The following is a 23291-nucleotide window of genomic DNA, read 5'->3' on the forward strand; positions in this document are numbered from 1 at the left end:
AATCCTCCCTGTCCATCGCCAACTCCCAGAGTTTACTCAAACTCATGTCCATTGAGTTGGTAATACCATCCAACCATCTCATCCTATGTCGTCCCCTTCTGCTCCCACCTTCAATCATTTCCACCATCAGTGTCTTTTCCAGTGAGTCAGTTCTTTGCATCAAGTGGCCAGAGTATTGGAGTATCAGCCTCAGCATCAGTCCTTCCAATGAATATTCAGGGCTGATTTCCTTTAGGATGGACTGATTGGATCTCCTTGCTGTCAACATTGTTAACATTCAATAAAAATAATACCTTAAAGGATAATTTTTCCCTTTAATAAAAGTTTCTGAAAGTTTTCTGAAAGAATGTATATATATTTTTTAATTTGCTTAAGGATGCATACATACCTAGGTTAAGAATACACACATACCTTTGGTTTCAAAGGAGTGGTGGGAGGCAGGTGGGGATGTCACTATCGTCGATGTTCCAACTTCCACACATTTTTTTTTTCCTCCACTTGGAGGAAGCTTCCTTGAAGGTGTAGTCGTGTTCCTGCTCATCACTGCCTGCTCTCCCTTCCCAGTTCATTTGAGAATCGCTTCCATGGCCACTGTGACTGCTGATGTTACTGTAATTGGAAGGAGGCGAGAACTATGGCTTTAACCTGTCTGTCCTTGGAACATGAGTTAGAGAAGCTTTTCTGTTGGAAATGCAGAGTGATTAGATGATTCAGTTTCTTCAACCGGTGCTTTTGCTTTGGCACCGCCTACATTCTTGTACTTAACAGATGTCTATAAATGGGACTTCTCTTGAAAATGTGTTTTTTGTAGTCTTTGTGTCACTTAAAATTATTGTGTTTATATGGAGATGACTTATTAACTTGTTAATAAGTTAATAAGTTAAAAGTTAATAAGACGACTTGTTGGACCTTTTTGGAAAAGGTGAAATGGACAATCAAATGCTGAATTAACCTGTTTGAGATTGCTTAAATCATCTTTCACAGGTGTGATTCTCAGCTTGATGAAATTGATGAACTTTTTTTTTTTAAAGGAAACTAAACGTAGTGAATTCCCAGTGTATCTTAAAAAAATAAAAATTCCAGCTTGAAAAACACAAGTTTCACTGGTCTTGACTATTTAAACTTCCATTCATTTATCACAATAAGGTATTTGCTCTTCCTTTGGTGATAAGTTTAATACAGAAACAAAGAGGTACTGAGGTTGCATGGTATAATTTGGTTATAAAGTGGTCATGCAGATCATCAGAATATCCACTAATTTTCTTGACCTAGTATTGAACTAAAAAGATAAAAATGTAAATATTTGGAATCCTTAAAATGCATCTTTATTCACTTGTCTGTGACAATCACTGCTTTATGAAATAGACTTGGGGGATACTTGAAATCAGAGTGTCAAGAGGGTTCATGACAGAAAGAAAGGAATAAAGGATGGGCATGTCCTGGATGTAAGTAGATTTTGGAGAAAGTGGTGAGGGAGTAACTACTACTGTTCTTCCCCTTCAGCTCCCTGGTGAAGGACGCTTCTCCTGTCCCTCTGCTTGATGTTACCAACCTTCCTACGCCTCGGAAATTCCTTGATACCTCTCAGTATTCTACTCCTGGAAGCTCCAGTGGTAAGTATTTAATTCTTCAGCCACTCAACTGCTTTTTAATGGGCTGCAGTTCCTGGGTCTGGGCCAGGGTGGGCATTCCATTTGAGCAGCACTGCTTGTTTTCTTTGAAGTTGAATGCTTTTTGATTGTGTGTGTGTGTGTGTGTGTTGCTCTAACTTCTGTTGAGCCTATTAGCTTTTACCCAGCTGCTGCACATAGCACATTCCTCGTCTGGTCCATGAGAGCTTTTGCGTGTGTGACCTCTGCTCTGTAGCTACATTCCTTGTGTTTTCCCAGTGGCCTCTCCACATCTACCTGTGTGTGCATGTGTGGACACACTCAGTGCACTCTGAGGACATATCCACAAACGAATCTATTTCTGCTTTATTGATTACGCCAAAGCCTTTGACTATTGTGGATCACAATAAACTGTGGAAAATTCTGAAAGAGATGGGAATACCAGACCACCTGACCTGCTCTTGAGAAACCTATATGCAGGTCAGGAAGCCACAGTTAGAACCAGACATGGAACAACAAACTGGTTCCAAATAGGAAAAGGAGTACATCAAGGCTGTATATTGTCACCCTGCTTGTTTAACTTCTATGCAGAGTACATCATGAGAAACGCTGGACTGGAAGAAACACAAGCTGGAATCAAAATTGCCAGGAGAAATATCAATAACCTCAGATATGCAGATGACACCACCCTTAATGGCAGAAAGTGAAGAGGAACTAAAAAGCCTCTTGATGAAAGTGAAAGAGGAGAGTGAAAAAGTTGGCTTAAAGCTCAACATTCAGAAAATGAAGATCATGGCATCTGGTCCCATCACTTCATGGGAAATAGATGGGGAAACAGTGGAAACAGTGTCAGACTGTATTTTTCTGGGCTCCAAAATCACTGCAGATGGTGACTGCAGCCATGAAATTAAAGACGCTTACTCCTTGGAAGAAAAGTTATGACCAACCTAGATAGCATATTGAAAAGCAGAGACATTAGTTTGCCATCGAAGGTCCGTCTAGTCAAGGCTATGGTTTTTCCAGTGGTCATGTATGGATGTGAGAGTTGGACTGTGAAGAAAGCTGAGCGCTGAAGAATTGATGCTTTTGAACTGTGGTGTTGGAGAAGACTCTTGAGAGTTCCTTGGACTGCAAGGAGATCCATCCAGTCCATTCTAAAGGAGACCAGTCCTGGGTGTTCATCGGAAGGAATGATGCTAAAGCTGAGGTCCAGTACTTTGGCCACCTGATGCAAAGAGTTGAGTCATTGGAAAAGACTCTGATGCTGGGAGGGATTGGGGGCAGGAGGAGAAGGGGACCACAGAAGATGAGATGGCTGGATGGCATCACTGACTCGATGGACGTGAGTCTGAGTGAACTCTGGGAGTTGGTGATGGACAGGGAGGCCTGGCGTGCTGCAATTCATGGGGTCGCAAAGAATCGGACACGACTGAGCAACTGAACTGAACTGAATCTTGTTTCTTCTTGACCTACCTAATATGATACTGAATGAGACAAAGGAGAGCCATTTTTGCCAATATTTAAAGTTCTGGAGGGAAGTTGTATTTTTGATTATGGAAGCAAAGTTTAAGGGAATTCTTCTGGAGTGGCTCAGACCTGCCCATCATAGGGTTCAATTCATCTCAGTTGGGCTCAGAGCTTCTGGGCTGCTGCAGACACCTGCCCTGCCTGCAGCCTTGGGCTGGGCAGATGGTGACTGGATTTTTTTTTTTTTTTTGTGGGCTCTTCCACAGTTGCCTTGGTATGACCTCCTCACAAATGCTATTAAAGAAATAATAATGTCTTTAAAAAAAATAACAATATTATTATTATTGACTTTTCAGATAAAACATACTTCTTACTAGTTCTGTAGTCCTATAGAGCTTGAAATGATGAAAAGGTGGAAAAATAATTTGAGTTCAGTCAACGCATTTTGTGCTACTAACTGAAAGTGTTCATTTTGAGAGCCTAACAATATACTGTTGCTGAAGCGTATTTAATTACTTTATAAAATATAATTTAATTAAATTTTAGGATTATTTAAGCTTGGAATTTTGAAGTTTATTGCTTTTACTGTAGGAAAAGTATAAGAATTGCTTTTTTAAGGTGGGTTGATTTTAGATTTTTATTGAGTTATAGTTGATTTATATTGTTGCCCTAATTTCTGCTGTAAGAAATTGTTTTATAGTAAGTTTTACTCATTTTTTTAAAACCAAACACATAGATGACAGTTTACAAAGCTGTGTATTCAAACTTCTTCCTGGAGTAAAAGGTTTTGTTTTCTCCTCCTTTCTTTGCTGTATCGCTGTTCTGTGAGTTTTGACACTGCTTTGAGCTGTTGTGGAGTGTGGAATTATGATACAGAAAACACATTTATATTTATATAAACATTTATATAAACACTCTTGATTTATGTTTTACCCCTGCCTTTTGTGGAAATTACCAGTTGTTAGATCTTTGTGTCTTTATAATGTGAATTGCCGCTTAGCTTGGTTATATCTATTTAGGTAAATATTGCTGAGTCAATGGCCAAGTGAAATAAAAATTTTAATTGTTCATGAAGAGATGATGGGGCAGGCGTTTTGAAAATGAAAAACATAAATACCAAACAAGCTGAGAAAAGGCCAGTGATGGCAGATTTCAGTGGAAGCTAATTCTGCAACATCTATTACTTTTAATGAGACAGCTTTTCCTCTCTGTGCACTTTTTCTGTCAGGCCCTGCAGTTAGCCTTCATCACCGAGTGGAGCTCATAGTGACACTTTGACTTCAGCCATCTGTTCCTTCGTTTTTGGGAATGACTCTGGAAGAACTGCGTGATAGATTAGTGGAGCTTGGGACTATTATGAAGATGCTTGTAGATCTGGCCACAAAACTTTCTTCTTAGAAGGGCTCATTTCCTTTTCTGTTCGGAAGACTGATCTCTTGATTTTTCTGGGGGGTGACTGAAAAAGAAGGTAGTTATTGATTAAAGTCAATAATAACAGTAGTTAACAAGTGCTTAGTATACATTCTATCTGTGAAACAGTAGAAATAAGTGCTTTACATGAATTAACTCATGAAGTCCTTCAATGATCTTAGGAGAGAGGCACTGTTAGCCCCATTTTACAGATGAGAAAAGCGAGACTGAGGATGGTTAATGGTAGATGTGAGTTGACGCAGCTGACACACAGTGGCGCCTGTGATCTCACATCAGGAGCTGGGTTCCAAAACATGCACAGTTTTCCTGCAGATAAACTAGATACTAGGTTTCTGTCACTGCTGCAACGGATTACCACAGGAAACATGTATCATCCTACAGTTTTGTAGTTAAAGTCTAGTATGGATCTCATTGGGCTAAAAGGAACGTTAGGGACAGGGCTGTGTCCCTACCAGAAGTTCTGTAGGAGAATCCATTTCCATTTCCTTGCCTTTACATGCTCTTAGAGGCTCTTGCTTTCCTTGACTTGTGGCAGGCTCCCTTTCTCCATCTTCACAGCCAGGGACAGTGGGTCACATTTCTTCTCACCTTATACCTCTCTGACCCACTCTTCTGCTTCCTTCTTCCTCTCCTGAGGGACTATGTGATTAAATTGATTCCCACCTGGATAATCCAGGCTCTTTTTTTCTGTCTCAATATCCTTAACCTTAATCACGTGTAGAGTCTCCTTTGTCATGTAAAGTAACATATTCACAGATTCTGGGGATTAGTTCATGAATATCTTTCATGGGCTTCCCTGGTAGTGGCTCAGTGGTACAGAATCCGCCTGCCAATGCAGGAGATGGGGCTCCGATCCCTGAATCAGGAAGATTCCCTGAAGAAGGAAATGACAACCCTCTAGAGCCAGTATTCTTATCTGGGAAATCCAATGGACAGAGGAGCCTGGTGGGCTACAGTCCGTGGGGTTGCAAAAGTGTCAGACATGACTTAGTGACTAAACAACAACAATCTTTCAGGGCCCATTCTACTTGTCACAATCTGCAAGTACTTACTTTCTGACCCAAGTTATTTTTAGGAGCCAATATATAAAAATTTGACTTTCTTGAAATGATGTGTGAAGTCTTTGCAGTTCTCGTTTTTAGGACGATATTAATCTGGGTCACATTATTAAAGGGGATTATATAAATGAGAAAAATGTGAATTATGTAGAGAACTACATAAAATGTTTCTAATAAGTACATGTGAAAGTGTGGGGCTGATGAAATATACTATAATAAAGGACAGAAACTTTGTCTTATTCTAAATAATGGACAAAGTCCTGAGAGTCTATTTGTGAAGTGCTCTGCAAGTCAGCCTAGAAAGTAATAGTCTTTTTCAGCAGGGAATTTAACATAGGCTCTTAAAGCTCCTTTCTCATCTTGTGAAATAGTAGGATTGAGGGTGTAATCCATTAGAGCTGACATTTCTATAGAGGAAGTTGCAATAGGGAATCCCTGGGTAGAATTTCATCTCCCATTGGGGTGCCATAAATTAAACTTGCAGGTGATTTCTGAGAACTTTCAGATTATTATTAATTAAATGAGAATTTTGTTGGCTTGTGAATGAGTCATTTTTCAAATGTCTTATTTAGAGATAGAGTTGTGAGTGACTTTTATGTGAGAGGTATTCTATCATAGTTTACATGTTACTGTTAGTAAGAAACTATACATCATTCAACTGATGCAGCAGTCCTAAGAGGTAGTTGGGGCAGGTAGTGTTACTGTCATTATGATTATTGTATTTATGTTATATTTAACAGAGAAGGCAATGGCACCCCATTCCAGTACTCTTAAGTGTATTGCCAGATATTTAAGTTATCATAAAATTGTATAGAATTATCTATGTCTGTGTATCATCTAATTAAAAATAAAATCTTTAATTATAAGATGCAAATTCCAGGCAAAGATTGGCAGAAGCAAGCAACATGTAAAGAGAAAAATGATTAGCATTGACTTAATTTTCGTGTGTAATCATGAAGAAAAGCAATGGCATAGTAAAGAACCGGGCAAATGGGCAATTCACAGAAGAGTCTATACACATGGAAAGATGGGCGTTTATCTGACGGATGTTAAAATATCAAGAATATATAAAGAATCCCTATAAATTGGTAAGATAAGCAAGTAGAAAAATAAGCAAAAATATGAGCAGGCAGTTTGCTTAAAGAGACAGCTATATTAGTCAATATATGAAAAACTGCTTATACTCTCTAGTTAATCAAGTGTTATTTTTAAAATAACACGAAAAATCAAGTGTCATTTTACGAATATGGAAGTGAATTCAGGGATGCTGAGTGATTGGTCCAGGTTCAACCAGAAAAGTATTTGCTGGAGACTGGCCTCTTGCTGTCCTCACTCTAAATACGTAAAGGATGTATTTTGCAAGCATTTTTTTCCCGATTATTCTCATCAGTCACAGTATTTTATAATGTACAGGGAAACTAATGTCTAATATAGATGTAGTCATTCAACTATAACTTAGGTAGAAGCATGGACAAAGTATGGAGAAAAGCCAATAATTATAGTAAAACGTTGGTTTAAGCTTTTGGATTCTCAGTATGTCTTTTTCTTTGGCAAATTGCCTTTGGAACGTTCTGACTGAGCAATTATTCGCAAGGTACACAGGCATTTCATTTGTGGCTTCTTTATTCATTTTATTCACACTCCTGCTGGGATTGCTGTGAATATAGCTATAATGAAACTGGACTTTTCTCTCCCTTTCTTTCTGGTACCAGCATAGGTTAAGCAATAAAACGTAAAGAGAGCACAAATGAAATTATTTTTTCTTCTTTTGCTGCTGTTTTCTTGATGTGTGTTTTATTTCATCAAATCTTGTTCTGAGACTTGATATTTGTCTCAAGAATTTGGGGTTCGATATTTTAAAAATTCCCTATGTGGGTTGGGAGCTATGAATCCTGATATAAAAGGAGATGAAACTCCTCTTTTTGGAAATCAAATGTCACTTTTAGAATAGTGTAGATCCGATTGACAAATCTTGACATCTTTTGTTTTACTTCTGTCCTTATGATATGATCTCCCTTGGTATTTTAAATATAACTGTTTCTGAGGTATCCATGCATTTGCTCTTAATAAGTATCTTTGATTTATATGATTGATCAGAAGTAGAGTTGAGGAATATATACAAAGGAGACAGAATAGAACTAATAGTTCAAATGTTTCTAAATAGAAAAATGAAACAAGACCAAAGTTTATTAAAAATATATTAATTTTTAATATATAAACTGTATTAAATAATGTATGTAAATACTATATATAACATGAGTGAGTGAGTGAAGTTGCTCAGTCGTGTCTGACTCTTTGCGACCCCTTGGACTGTAGCCCACCAGGCTCCTTCCTCCATGGGATTCTCCAGGCAAGAGTACTGGGGTGGGTTGCCATTTCCTTCTCCAGGGGATCTTCCCAACCCAGGGATCGAACCTGGGTCTCCTGCATTCCAGGCAGACGCTTTAACCTCTGAGCCACCAGGGAAGTCCCATATATAACATATACATGTATATAAATATATAGACCCCAAGTTGCAAAGACTGAGTCGGACATGACTGAGCAACTGAACTGAACTGGACTGAAAATTGCCAAAGTAATCCTGAGAAGAAAGGACAAAACAGGAGGCATAATCTTCCTAGCCTTTAGGCAATACTGCAAAGCTACAGTAATCAAAACAGTGTGGCACTGTGACAGAAACAGACATACAAATCAATATATAGAAACAATGCCATCTCAGTCACTAAATTGTGTCTGACTCTTTACGACCTCAGTGTAGCCTGCCATGCTCCATTGTCCGTGGAATTTTTTTAGCAAGAATACTGGGGTATGTTGCCATTTCCTTCTCTAGGAGATTTTCCTGACCAGGGGTAGAACCCACATCTCCTGCATCTTCTGCATTGGTGGGCAGATTCTTTACCACTAAGTTACCTGGGAAACCCAATACGTGTAATCTACATTTACATATGTACAACATGTATACCCTTATATGTACATAGTAAAAGTATGAAATCAAACAGGAAAAAGATACAGGATATAAATACAGGTATACCTCAGAGATATTGTGGGTTTTGTTCCAGACCACTATAGTAAAGACAGTCACAGGTATCTTTTGGCTCCCCAGTGCGTATGTGTTATGTTTATACTATGTATAGTGTAAGTGCTATGTAAATAGTTGACAGCATGCATCTAAGTTCAAGTTTTGCTTTTGGGAATTTTCTGGAATTTATTTTCTATCCATGGTTGGCTGAATTTGGATGTGAAACTCTTGGATATGGAGTGCCAACTTGTTTGTCTTTATCCATTTTTAAATTTTATTTTTAATCTATTAATATCCATTAATGGATTTCTTAATATTGAACCAATTTTTCATTACTAGGATAAATTGCTCTTGATCATACTGTATTATTTTCTCAATGTAGTATTGAATTCTGTCTGCTAATATTTTATTTAGGATTTTCGCATCATGTTCATGAGTAATAGTGTCCTGTGGTCCAAATCGTACTAGATTTTGGTTTTAATGTGATAATTTGCTGCATAAAAGGAATTAGGACATTCTCTTTCATTTTTCAATGCTCTGAAAAGTCTATGGAGCTCTGGGAGTATCTGGTGTTTGAAGATTTAGGAATTTCTCTATGAAACCTTTTGGATATGGTATGTTTTAATACATTTACTTTTTGTTCAGTAATTTTGTTTCATCAGTGCAAATTGTTCTGTTTAAACTTTGTTTCTATTGGAGTCAGTTTTAATAATCTGTATCTCCCTAGGCAATTATTGATTTCATTTATTCAATTTTATTTATATAGAGTACTGTATATAGAATAATGGCATCACCGACTTGATGGAGATGAGTTTGAGCAAGCTCCAGGAGTTGGTGATGGACAAAGAAGCCTGGTGTGCTGCAGTCCATGGGGTTGCAAAGAGTTGGACACAACTGAGTGACTAAACTGAACTCATTTATATAGATGTCTATAAAGTATTTTCTTACCGTTTTAAAATTCTTTTGTTTCCTTTATGTCATCTAATTATGCTGTTTCCCTTTTCTTCTTGATCAAAGTAGCTAATGGTTTGTCTTTGGTGTTCGTTTTTTCTCCCAAGAAATAACAAGAATTTTGATGTATTGATTAGGTCCATTTTTTTGTTCTCTACCTCATTCCTTTGTTTTTATTCTTTCCTTCTTCATCCTTTCACTTGGTTTATTCTTTTCCTGCACTAGAAACTGAAATCATGCATTTTAATTCTTTCATCTTTTACTGATAAAAGTGTTTAGTGATAGAAAATTTTCTCTCATTACTACTTTAAATGTATCCCATAGATACATATCATTTACAAAGATTGTCTTATTTCAGTTTTTATTTCTCCTTTGATCCAAGTGTTTTTAGTAAAAGAATTTTAAAGATGAAAGGGTCTTTTGTGTGTGTGTGTGTGTTTTTAATATTTTCTAGCTGTGTTGTGTTGAATTGAGAATGTTGCTTGTAATATTTTTACTTTATAGAACTTACATTTTCTTTGTGACTTAATATATTATGGTTTTTTTTTTTTTTTTTGAATATTCCAGGGGTACTTGAGAGGAAGATGCATTTTCTCTATTAGATGAGGAGTTTGATGTATATTTGTGAAATTCTCAATATGTTGTTTGTCTATCTCCATTTTTATTTTTAGTGTTTTTCTTCTGTGTCTCTGACTCACCTGTAGTTTTTGTTTAAAAATGGTGATTGCTATTTTTTGGTATGTGAATAGTTGTGTGTTGTTTCATTTGTGAATTGTGCTTTTTGGCATTAAAAAATGCCCTTCATTGATGTGATTAATGCTTATTGACTGTGGAAATTTCATTCAAATGTGGAAAATTCTTAAAGAGAATTGTTAAAGAGAATTGTTAAAGAGATGGGAATACCAGACCACCTGACCTGCCTCCTGAAAAATCTGAATACAAGTCAAGAAGCAACAGTTAGAACTGAACATGGAACAACAGACTGGTTCCAAATAGGGGAAGGAGTACGTCAAGGCTGTATATTGTCACCCTGCTTATTTAACTTATATGCAGAGTACATCGTGAGAAATGCTGGACTGGATTGAGCACAAGCTGGAATCAAGCCTGCTGGGAGAAATATCAATAACCTCAGATACGCAGATGACACCACCCTTATGGCAGAAAGTGAAAAGGAACTAAAGAGCCTCTTGATAAAAGTGAAAGAGCAGAGTGAAAATGTTGGCTTAAAGCTCAACATTCGGGAAACTAAGATCATGGCATCTGATTCCATCACTACATGGCAAATAGATGGGGAGGCAATGGAAACAGTGTCAGACTTCATTTTTTTGGGCTCCAAAATCACTGCAGATGGTGACTGCAGCCATGAAATTAAGACACTTGCTCCTTGGAAGAAAAGTTATGACCAACCTAGACAGCATATTAAAAGCAGAGACATTACTTTGCTAACAAAGGTCCATCTAGTCAAGGCTATGGTTTTGCCAGTAGTCACGTATGGATGTGAGAGTTGGACTATAAAGAAAGCTGAGCTCTGAAGAATTGATGCTTTTGAACTGTGGTATTGGAGAAGACTCTTGAGAGTCCCTTGGCCTGCAATGAGATCCAATCAGTCCACCCCAAAGGAATTCAGTCCTGAATATTCATTGGAAGGATTGATGCTGAATTGAAACTCCAATACTTTGGCTATCTGATGGGAAGAACTGGCTCATTTGAAACAACCTTGATGCTGGGAAAGATTCAAGGTTGGGGGAGACGGGGACGACAGAGGATGAGGTGGTTGGATGGCATCACTGACTTGAGGGACATGAGTTTGAGTGAACTCCGGGAGTTGATGATGGACAGGGAGGCCTGGCGTACTGCGGTCCATGGGGTCGTAGAGTTGGACACAACTGAACGACTGAACTGAACTGTTTATTCTATATTTTTAGCCTTTCTAAATAAATTGGCTTTAGTATGTGTATAGCATATATAGTTTGGCCTTGCTTTGTAAGCTGAATTAAAACCTTTTTTTAATAGATGAGTTGAATCCATCGATATATGTTGATATGACTGATGTCTTCAGTCACAACTGTATCATAGTATTTTGTAAATATGTGTATTCTGTATGCTATGTTTCTTTCTAAGATATGTGTTCTTTTATTTTACTTATATAGAAATTTTTTGTCTAGGAAGTCCCCCCCCGCCATTGATTGTCTTTTAATGTATACTTTTAAGAAAATGCTCTTAGCTGCGTTTTTTTTGCTTTGGTTAAACCTTTACTCTTGGATTTCTCCATTTTTATTGGTATACTTTGGTTTCTATCCTTTGCCTCCATAATAAACGATAAACTTACTCTACTTTCCTCTTTTTCTTCTGCCATTTTTTTAGTTGTATATGTTTACTTTTTTACAGCATGCTACTTTCATGTAGTTGTTTTCCACAACTTTTGTTTTTAAACCTACATTTAAATATTCTGAATGTTCATGAATTAGACATTTTGTTCAAGTGTCCTAGTCATTTCTTGGTTGAATGAAGTTCATTATCTAAAAAATTCCTTGAGGAGTCATGGATGCAGAGTTGCTTTATTTGAAAACTTTTAATTTCTTTTTCCTAAAGCCTTGATACTTGAAGGGCGACTTGGGGATAAAGGTTCCTTAGGTTACACTTTATTATTATTATTTTTACAAAATACTATTTCATTTTTTTCTTTTTAGTGCTTTTTGAAATTTCAGATTCCTTAGGTTTTTTTTTTCCCCTTTTTAAAGTTCCTTGATTCTTAGGTCTTACAGATTTCTTTTTAATCTTAGGAACTGAAAAGACTTAGTAGGATGTGCCTTGGAGTCTTGATTTCTTTAGTATTAATTTTCCAAGATTAATTTTCCAAGATACCCAATGGGCTTCTGTTTCATTTTGTGCATTCAGTTTTTTTTTTTTTCTTCTGTAAGTTTTCTTGGTTTACAGTTTTAAATGTTCTGTTTACTTTTCCTCTTTATCACTCTATTTTTCTTTGCCTGTTTTCCATTTCTACTACTCTCTCTTTCATCTTTTCATTTCTACTACTACTTTTTTTTATTCTCCTTTTTATCCTCCACTTTGGTTCCCGGCATTTGCTCAATATCCTTTATCGGATAAATGTTTTCAGTTTTTTCTGTCTTGCTTATTTTGTATTGTATTCTTGAGGTATGAGATAATATTGTCTTTTTTCTTCCCTCTCTTTCCTGGGTTTTGTAAGTTTTCCTTTCACACTTTGCTTTTGATTGTCCGTGTCTGTCATAATTTTTTGATTTTTGACTCAAAGTGGTTTTTCATATCCCAAAATTCTTGTTTGAGTGAGTATATTAATTCCACCTAGAGTGTTATCACTCAGATTTCTTGTGCTTCATGCTGTTTTATTGGATGAAATTTTCTTCTAAACGTATGTTGGATTTTTTTTGTAATACTCTCATAAGAATGTGTTCATTATTTTTTCTATTCATTTTTTTTTAAATGATACTGGGGGTGTGTTTGTAGGATTCCTAGCTCATTGGCTCCCTCTTCTGTCATTACAGCAAACTGCAGATACTTTTATTTTAGTTCAGTTCACTCACTCAGTCGTGTCCGAATCTTTGCGACCCCATGGACTGCAGCAGCATGCCAGGCTTCCCTGTCCATCACCAACTCATGTCCATTGTGTCAGTGATGCCATCCAACCATCTCATCCTCTGTCATCCCCTTCTCCTCCCACCTTCAATCTTTCCCAGCATCAGGGTCTTTTCCAGTGAGTCGGTTCTTTGCATCAGGTGGCCAAAGTACTAGAGTTTCAGCTTCAGCATCAGTGCTTCTGGTGAATATTCAGGACTGATTTCCTTTAAAGTTGACTGGTTGGATCTCCTTGCAGTCCAAGGGACTCTCAAGAGTCTTCTCTAACACCACAGTTCAAAAGCATCAATACTTCGGCGCTCAGCTTTCTTTATAGTCCAACTCTCATATCCATACATGACTACTGGAAAAACCATAGCTTTGACTAGACAGACCTTTGTTGGTAAAGTAATGTCTCTGCTTTTTAATATGCTGTCTAGGTTGATCATAGCTTTTCTTCCAAGGAGTAAGTGTCTTTTAATTTCATGGCTGCAGTCACCATCTGCAGTGATTTGGAGCCCCCCAAACATAAAGTCTCTCACTGTTTTGATTGTTTCCCCATGTATATGCCATGAGGTGATGGGACCAGATGCCATTATCTTCGTTTTCTGAATGTTGAGTTTTAAGCCAACTTTTCACTCTCGTCTTTAGTGGACTTTTTATTTTGGTGGTGGAGTAAGGTTGTTTGCTCTCTGAATCGTGTTTGCCTTTTGCTTTTTTCTCCCTTCATCATCCCATAGCCAAAGGGCTTTTATCTCTTTTTGTCTCATTTCTCTCTCAGAGGCTATGTGTTTCAAACACTGCTCTTTCAAATTATGTCTGCTTTTAAGTCCCTATAGTTCAAGCTGTGATCTGCTTGTATATCTTTTTAGTCTTGAAACTTAGGGTTGACTTTGTCTTTCTAAACTTTTGATTCTAAATCTTTAGGTGCCCATTAATCCTAGGTCTCTTTGCCCTCGCTGCCAGAGAGGATATCACTGGGCAAGGGACTGTGAGGCATTCCACTCATGACAAAGGTCATGAGGAAGGAGGCTCGGCATTTAGGTTCATCATTAACTCTTTAAATTTCTTTATTACAGTTTTTCACAGTATACTTTTGCTTGTAACAAAGCCTTGTGGCAAAGAAGTGGTGGGAGAGGAGCATGATATAACACTTCCTGGCATTAGGTGATTTTTTTTTCTTCTTATTTTTATTTCTAGTTATTTTGAATTTGGGGCAATTTCTGTCTTTCGAGTTATCCTGAAAGCATGGTTTTTATGAATTTTGTTTATTGTTATTGTTCTGTTTTGCTTTTGGAGGAAATGTTGAGAAAAGGGGATCTAAGCCACCATCCTTGTCTACAGGAACCCTGAAGTGTTAGTAAAACTGGAGGTTTTAAAAATGCATTAAAAAAAAAAAGTGTTCGCCTTGTTGTTCATATTATCTCATTTAATAGGCACAGTTCTCTTGATAATGTTATCTCCTCTTCACATTTGAAGAAATTGAGAGAACACGCAACTAGACATGATAATTTAATCTAAAGTGATGCCAAGCTTTTGTTCTTTCTACTATATCATTCTATCTCTATGGGCAATTGAACTTACAAAATCATAGATTAACAACAGACTGTTGCCTAATGAAGTTTAGTGAGTATTAATATAAACAATCAATTTATTCATCTGTTCCTTGTCTCTTATCCTGTATCCCTGTTATATTTCTAGTAGCCTCTTCTTCATTGATTGCTACTCTTTGCCCTACAAAGGGGCATCCTTTTTGCTCTAGGTAATATAATGTGCACTTAATTCTGCTTTATTGACTATGCCAAAGCCTTTGACTGTGTGGATCAACAAACTGGAAAATTCTTAAAGAGATGGGAATACCAGACCACCTGACCTGCCTCCTGAGAAATCTGTATGGAGGTCAGGAAGCAACAGTTAGAACTGGACATGGAACAACAGACTGCTTCCAAATAGGGGAAGGAGTACCTCAAGGCTGTATATTGTCACCCTCCTTATTTAACTTATATGCAGAGTACATCATGAGAAATGCTGGGCTGGAGGAAGCACAAGCTGGAATCAAGATTGCTGGGAGAAATATCAGTAACCTCAGATATGCAGATGACACCACCCTTATGGCAGAAAGTGAAGAACTAAAGAGCCTCTTGATGAAAGTGAAAGAGCAGAGTGAAAAAGTTGGCTTAAAGCTCATTCAGAAAACTAAGATCATGGCATCTGGTCCCATCACTTTGCGTCAAATTGATGGGGAAACAGTGAGAGACTTTATTTTTCTGGGGCTCCAAAATTACTGCAGAAAGTCCAAAAGTGACTGCAGCCATGAAATTAAAAGACACTTGCTACTTGCAAGAAAAGTTATAACCAACTTAGACAGCATATTAAAAGCAGAGACATTACTTTGCCCACAAAGATCCATAGTCAAAGCTATGGTTTTTTTTAGTAGTCATGTATGGATGTGAGAATTGGACTATAAAGAAAGCTGAGCACTGAAGAACTGATGCTTTTGAACTGTGGTGTTGGAGAAGACTCCTGAGAGTCCCTTGGACTGCAAGGAGATCCAACCAGTCCATCTTAAAGGAAATCAGTCCTGAATATTCATTGGAAGGACTGATGCTGAAGCTGAAACTCTAATACTTTGGCCACCTGATGGGAAGAACTGGCTCATTTGAAACGACCCTGATGCTGGGAAAGATTCCAGGTAGGGGGAGAAGGGGACGACAGAGGATGAGATGGTTGGATGGCATCACCGACTTGATGGACATGAGTTTGAATAAACTCCGGCAGTTGGTGATGGACAGGGAGGCCTGGCGTGCTGCAGTCCATGGGGTTGCAAAGAGTCAGACATGACGGAGTGACTGAACTAAACTGAGTGCATTATATCATCAATGAAATTGATTCAACAGATGTTAGTTTTGTTTTTTATCCAAATAGAGTACTCCATTCTATGTTCTCTCCAAACATACCATCATTTTCCCCTCAGCCCACTTTCACTATGGAAGGATCAATGTATATTCATTGTGTTTTCAGAACTGAATGCAGTGTGGGGTTCCATCTTCACCTCTGAATTGAAACTATCCGTATGCTGAGGCTGTAAAATCTCCTGGCTCCTTGGAAATGATTGCCCCTAGTAGCAGCAGCTGTCAACAGCTTTTGGCAGCCTCCTTTCAGGAGTGGGGTGTTATATTGTCTGTAGTTTTCTTTAAAGTAATTTAATCTGCACCTTAGGGGTGCTTAGTTAACAGTTTTGAAGTACCTTAATCAGGAATGCACACTCTGGGGGTAGTTAGTTAACATTTGAAAGACCCTAATCAAGACTCTGTACTCCAGAGGCAACCAGTGCGTCAGATAGTGCTCTCTCAATATGCAGCAGTGGGTGCATTAATTAGAATAGAAGATGTTAGAGGTAATTTTTCATTGGTGAACCCAATGGTATTTAAGATAAGTCGTTGACCAAGTCGCTCCACTGGGGCATAAATGGAGGATAAGGATTTGATGAGGCCAGTAGCCTACCAGTGTGGGTCTGGAGCTTGGTTTGGTCCTGTGCTTGCAGCCTTTAAAGGATTTCTGTCATCTCACCTGTCCAGTGGAGCGTGCTAAGTCTCTAGCTCTATATGGGCCAAATCCTGCCTGCCTTTGCCTGCTTGTCCACCCAAAGCTCCCTGGACACACACTCTGGCTCGACTTGTTTGCATTTCTTGTCCACAGAGATGATGTTGTCAATTTTGAGCTAACTATTTCTTTTTAATTCCTTAGCTTATATTTTATGTATAATTGAGTTTTGAGCAGATTGTGTATCTTAGGTATGAGTTTACAGTGCCAGGTTGATCAGAAACATAAGAATTATTTTTAAGCGGTAACTTTCTTATTTTCCCTTTAAGAATATTGTCAGTGTTTTGAGGCCAGGCTCAGAACAGTGAGGGCAGAGTGACATTGTACAGTTCTGTTGATACTTTGTGGTCTAATTAGACTTGGTAATTTTTTTAAAGTTTTTTTTTTTTTTTTAATGCTGAATTCTGATTAATAGTGACAGTTCTCTTAAACAGGGATAATGTTTTTGAATACAGCATGTAAATTCTATAGGTTGAAATCATATTTATGAACTTTACGTAATTTATGGACCCTGCATAGTGTAAGGAGTGACATCTATAGGAACTTCTATAGGAAACAGTACCATTATCTCTTATGCCTTAACTGACATGTATAACGATAAACGATAAATAAAATCGTATATTCAATAAAAGGTTAATGTGTATTACCAGAGCTCTTAGCTCCTGCAGTTTAATAACATGTGTATAGGCCTGGCCTGTGTTACCTATCTTGTTACCAAACAAACTGAGAAAAATAAAGTGGCCAGGGACTGGTCTAGGTTGCTTTCTGTATTTACTGATGAACAGAAAAGTAGTTTTCTCTTATAAGATATTTAGCTGCATAAATAGACTGTTCACCTTGCTTGTCTGTTACTAAATAGGCTCTTATAATTAGCTGTAGGCCTTGGAACCAGAGATACCTAGAGTTAACTACGGTTTAATGGAATCAGGGAATGATAGAGCTTGAAAAGACCTTAGATAGCATCTAATTAATTCTTTTGTGACTACCGTAGTGTCCTAGTTAAACCCGCCTTCCACGATCCCACATATCCACTGAGGTGTAGATATATATGCTTATCTGCCTGTCCTGTCTTGTCTGTTTACCTGTTTAGTAATATGTGGGTGTCTAAAAGAAACAATTGGGACCAGTAACATTTTAGTAGAAATAATTGGTTAAAGAACATCAAAGTCTTTTTAACATTTAACACAGTCCTATAGGTTAAAGTCTTCTAAACCAAGTTCAAGAAATTCTCACTTGATAAGGTCCTCAGCAAAAAGAAAAAAAAAAGTAAATATAAAAATATCAAAGATAAGAGAATTGGGAAAGGTATAAAGTATTTCTAATTTTAAAGTGTTCTAAAACATTGAATACATATTATAACAGTAGAGGTACATACAAGAGAGTGATTTAGGGTTTATCAGTATTGAAATATGTATATTTTGTTCTAATGATGGTGTGAAGACTTGCTGAGTTTCAGCTAAATTATTTTTGTACAAGGCTTTTTCCTTTAAAGCACCAATAATTCTATCTGACCTCACTGGGTTTTTGTGATTATTAGATGAGTCTTCATGGCTTATTATATTATTCTTTAGAATCTCCTTTTAATTTTCAGCTGATGCAAGTGAAATAGATATAAATTAATTAATATTGACTCTGTTCAGTGTTTATGCTCTAGAAGCTTTTGGGAGACAGATAAGTTTGTAAGCAAATGTGCCATTTGGGGCTGTGGCATTATATTATTCATACTTTATTTGTTATTTTTAATAGGCTATCTGTCATATTAGTGTGCATATAAGTACCTGTATGGCATGTAGTCTAGGGGCTTGTTGGTTTCAACTGCGTGTACCTCATCATCCAGCATTCGTCGTCACCCAGCACGTGTGCAAGTTGCGACGATTAGCTGGTCCTCTGATGTGTCTTGTCTGTGACTCATGTGCTCTTTCGTGAAGATCCTTCTGTCCCAGCTGAATTTCTATTACTTTTTTTCCTTCCTAAAGCTCTGCTTAGAGCTTTTGCTTCATTTTCCCTCTCTGCCCTGCTGCATTTAGATGGCTCCCTGGCCACTAAGTCCTTTTCTACTGTTGAAGCTGCTTTTGCAGGATGGAGTAATTCTGCGGCCTGAGGTGTCCAGTTCTTTATGTATAAAACAAAGCCAGTAACTAAAATGTCTGTTCTTGGAATGTCATGACTGGAAATATTGATGACTTTTTTTTCGCTTGGCTTCAGAACTGTCATGTCAGTTTAGAGGCTGAAAGCTTCTTGGTTCTACTCCTAGTTTGCTAGTATTAAAATATTTAAAATTAATTACCGTATCATCAGATGCCCTCTATGCTGTGAAGGAAACCATATGGATTTGCTCATTCTGTCGTCTTCTCTCTTGTTGTGGGTTGGTCTAGTGAGTTGAAGTTAAGGCAACAGCATTATGGATAATCTGTAGAGGGCTTATTCACTTAGGAACAAATTTGTGTAAGTAATTATATCATGGATGTCATTAAGTGAAGTGAAGTCATTAAGTTTATACATTAGTGCGTGTTATGAGTTGGGAGCAAAAAAAACAAATTGGGGGGAGTAGCACACATGTTGTCTGAAGTAGAGGTTTCAGAGACTTTATCCGGTGGTTAAAAGGACTTATTCCATATACTGGGATATGTTCATTCTTTCCTAAATAAATTTCAAAATACTCCAGGCGTGCCGAAGAACTTTGATTGGGTCTGTAGTATAGATGAGCTTGAATCTACTAAAGAAGAATGTACACAGTCTTTCAGGAGCCACATTTTTAAAAAATTCAAAAGTCTCTGTAAAGGTTTTGAAGTGTGGGCTTCAGCAGTTGTGGCGCTCGGGCTTAGTTTGCCTGCGGCATATGGGAGCTTCCTGGACCAGGGATCGAGCCCGTGTCCCCTGCATTGGCGGGTGGATTCTCAACTAGTGGGCCACCAGGGAAGTCTTGAAGGGTCCCATTTTAAAAGCCTTTCAGGTGTTTAGAAGAGAGAAGGAGAGAGGGGAGGATGGGAGCAACTTCATTGGGGTCCATCCTTAGGCTTTTACTCACTCTGCTTTTGTCTATGGTAGTCCACCATTCGTAAAATAAGAAGATTATTTTTAGGCCAGAGCTTTTTGACCTGTAGTTGTTCTGGTTGTTGTGGAAACCCCTCAAATTATATGAGAAGCGTTAGTTGTGTGTGTGTTAGTTCGAGGGAAAGGCCTGTGGTTTTCAGTAGATGACAGGCGTCTCAGAGCCCAGTCCTGCCCTCTTTCCACTCCCACAGGGGTTAAAAGCCAGTGTTAGAAGTTATTTCTTTCATTCCCAAACCTTATGGTTTAGATGAAAGCTGTCGTCTAAAGATCTACTGCTCAGAAAACTTCTGTGGATTAGCAAGACCTATCTTTAGTAAATAATGATATTATGTTAGACATGTATTTACATGTATTTAAAGAAAAATAGAAAGTTTTTTTTTGTATTTAGGGAATATTCTTCTATTGTTCACAGTTGTTTCACTTGTACATACTGTTTTTCCTTTCTTTTTCTTCATCTCTTACTGTTATACTTTTAACTTACATGTCTTTTCTTTTCCACATGTATTTATGTCTTTTTATCAAGCTACTTATCACTCCTAATTAATCAGTATGAATTTAAGACTATGGTGTGGCTCTTTGGAATTCTGCAGCATCAAAATGGCATTTTATATACAGTGAATGTTGATAAATGTCATGAACCAACTGACTCATTGGAGAAGTGTAGAAAATTTTCTGTGGAGATTTGCTTACTTTTAATGTTTCTACCCTGTATTAACTGATGGGTTGGGTATAATTTGAGGAACATAATTTTTTTGTGTGATTCTTAGAGAGTTACTGTATAAGTATACTTTAATTAAATTGAAAAACGTTTATGATTCCTTTTAAGGGAGTGGTCCCTTGTTTTAGACCCATACTGGGTTTGGATGTGGTTATGCAGTCTGTGAAGGCAGAGGAACCAGAGATCAAATTGCCAACATCTGCTGGATCATGGGAAAAGCAAGAGAGTTCCAGAAAAACATCTATTTCTGCTTTATTGACTATGCCAAAGCCTTTGACTGTGTGGATCACAATAAACTGGAAAATTCTGAAAGAGATGGGAATACCAGACCACCTGATTTGCCTCTTGAGAAATTTGTATGCAGGTCAGGAAGCAACAGTTAGAACTGGACATGGAACAACAGACTGGTTCCAAATAGAAAAGGGAGTATGTCAAGGCTGTATATTGTCACCCTGTTTATTTAACTTATATGCAGAGTACATCATGAGAAACGTAGGACTGGAAGAAACACAAGCTAGAATCAAGATTGCTGGGAGAAATATCAATCACCTGAGATATGCAGATGACACCACCCTTATGGCAGAAAGTGAAGAGGAACTAAAAAGCCTCTTGATGAAGGTGAAAGTGGAGAGTGAAAAAGTTGGCTTAAAGCTCAACATTCAGAAAACAAAGATCATGGCATCTGGTCCCATCACTTCATGGGAAATAGATGGGGAAACAGTGGAAACAGTGTCAGACTTTATTTTTCTGGGCTCCAAAATCATTGCAGATGGTGACTGTAGCCATGAAATTAAATGATGCTTACTCCTTGGAAGGAAAGTTATGACCAACCTAGATAGCATATTCAAAAGCAGAGACCTTACTTTGCCAACAAAGGTTCATCTAGTCAAGGCTATGGTTTTTCCAGTGGTCATGTATGGATGTGAGAGTTGGACTGTGAAGAAGGCTGAGCGCCGAAGAATTGATGCTTTTGAACTGTGGTGTTGGAGAAGACTCTTGAGAGTCCCTTGGACTGCACGGAGATCCAATCAGTCCATTCTGAAGGAGATCAGCCCTGGGATTTCTTTGGAAGGAATGATGCTAAAGCTGAAACTCCAGTACTTTGGCCACATCATGCGAAGAGTTGACTCATTGGAAAAGACTCTGATGCTGCGAGGGATTGGGGGCAAGAGGAGAAGGGGACGACAGAGGATGAGATGGCTGGATGGCATCACTGACTCGATGGACATGAGTCTGAGTGTACTCCGGGAGTTGGTGTTGGACAGGGAGGCCTGACGTGCTGCGCTTCATGGGGTCGCAAAGAGTCGGACATGACTGAACAACTGATCTGATCTGATCTGATCTGATGCAGTCTGTGGCTCCTGATTGATTTTTCTTTTCTTTCTTTCTTTTTTTTTTTTTTTTAACAGTGAAGGAAATAAGCCTCCAGGACATCAAGGAAGATTTGGAGTTGGATCCAGAGGAGAACAGCACCCTTTTTATGGGCATCCTCATCAAGGGGCTGGCCAAACTGAAGAAGATCCCAGAGACAGTGAAGGCAATCACAGAACGCTTGGAGCAGGAACTTAAGCAAATCGTGAAGAGGTCTACAACTCAGGTGGCTGACAGTGACTATCAGAGGGGAGAGAACCTCACGGCTGAGAACCAGCCAAGGTAGGTTTTTGCTAACTGTACTCACTATACCTTTTGAAGGGTAGGGAGTGGTAAGTGTTATATGTATCTTTGTTGTTTAGTCACTAAGTCATGTTCTACTCTTTACTGATGTTATTTTTTTTTTTTTTTTAAACTTTATTTTGTATTGGAGAGTATACCTAATTAACAAATAATATTGTAATCATTTCAGGTAAACAACAAAGGGACTCAGCCATACTTGTATTAATACATGTATCCACTCTCCCACAAGCACCCTTCCATCTAGGCTGCCACATAACGTTGAGCAGCGTTCCTGTGTGATACAGTGGGTCCTTGTTGGTTATCCATTTTAAATACAGCAGTGTGTGCATGTCTCCATCCCACATACCCTAACTGTCCCTTTCCCCATCCTTCCCCCTCTGGCAACCGTACGCTTGTTCTCAAAGTCTGTGAGTCTGTTTCTGTTTTATAAGTAAATTCATTTGTATCATTTCTTTTTAGATTCCACATATAAGGGATGTCAAAAGATATTTCTCCATCCGACTTACTTCACTCAGTATGACACTCTCTAGGTCTGTCCACGTTGCTGCAGATAGCATTATTTCATTCTTAAGGATGAGTAATACTCCGTTGTATATATATACCAAGTTGATGTTATTTCTTGAACTTTGGATGCTGTGGACCATACAAACTCAGATTGGTGAAAACAGCTTGAATGAGTGTAGCTCAGCTGGTTTTGGATGTAGTTGAGAAGTTGTCCATACTCAAAGGTAAGAAAGTAGCAGTTATTGAATATTTCTTAAGCACTAAACTGTATTCAAGGCAATTTATGTATATTACCTTATTTAATTCTCATTACAACTTTCTGAGCTACTTACTTAGTATCCACATTTTACAGTTAAGGAAACTGGGGTTCAGAGATAAAGTAATTAGCTCAAGGTCACAGAACAAATGGCTAGTCTTGGAGTTGAGTGCAAGTCCTTGGTCTTTCCTCTGTCCCATGCTTTCTCCTTCAATGTGTGGTGATATTATACTTGCCAGTAGGCATCAGTCCCAGGAATTCCTTTATGGACTTAAAACAACTAATAAGGTTTGGATTTCATAATTCTTCTTTCATGAGGGAAAACCAAATCATCCTCTGATTCTGACTCTCT

General features: G+C 38.0%; 1 protein-coding gene and 1 non-coding gene across 7 annotated transcripts in view; one reads left to right on the forward strand and one right to left on the reverse strand.

The window, feature by feature from the left end:
- The window catches only part of EXOC4 (exocyst complex component 4), an 800870-nt gene that overhangs the window by 64476 nt on the left and 713103 nt on the right, over positions 1-23291 (forward strand). For all 6 annotated transcript variants that reach the window (XM_061414741.1, XM_061414739.1, XM_061414742.1 and 3 more), the window contains 2 exons: positions 1504-1613; positions 21915-22158. In XM_061414741.1, the coding sequence (XP_061270725.1) occupies positions 1504-1613; positions 21915-22158 (354 nt within the window). The remainder of the gene's footprint in view (positions 1-1503; positions 1614-21914; positions 22159-23291) is intronic.
- TRNAS-GGA (transfer RNA serine (anticodon GGA)) lies at positions 7961-8032 on the reverse strand. The gene has a single exon. It is a non-coding gene; the product is annotated as a tRNA-Ser (tRNA).

Source organism: Bos javanicus, chromosome 4 (assembly GCF_032452875.1).
Source record: "Bos javanicus breed banteng chromosome 4, ARS-OSU_banteng_1.0, whole genome shotgun sequence".
NCBI classification, from domain to species: Eukaryota; Metazoa; Chordata; class Mammalia; order Artiodactyla; family Bovidae; genus Bos; species Bos javanicus.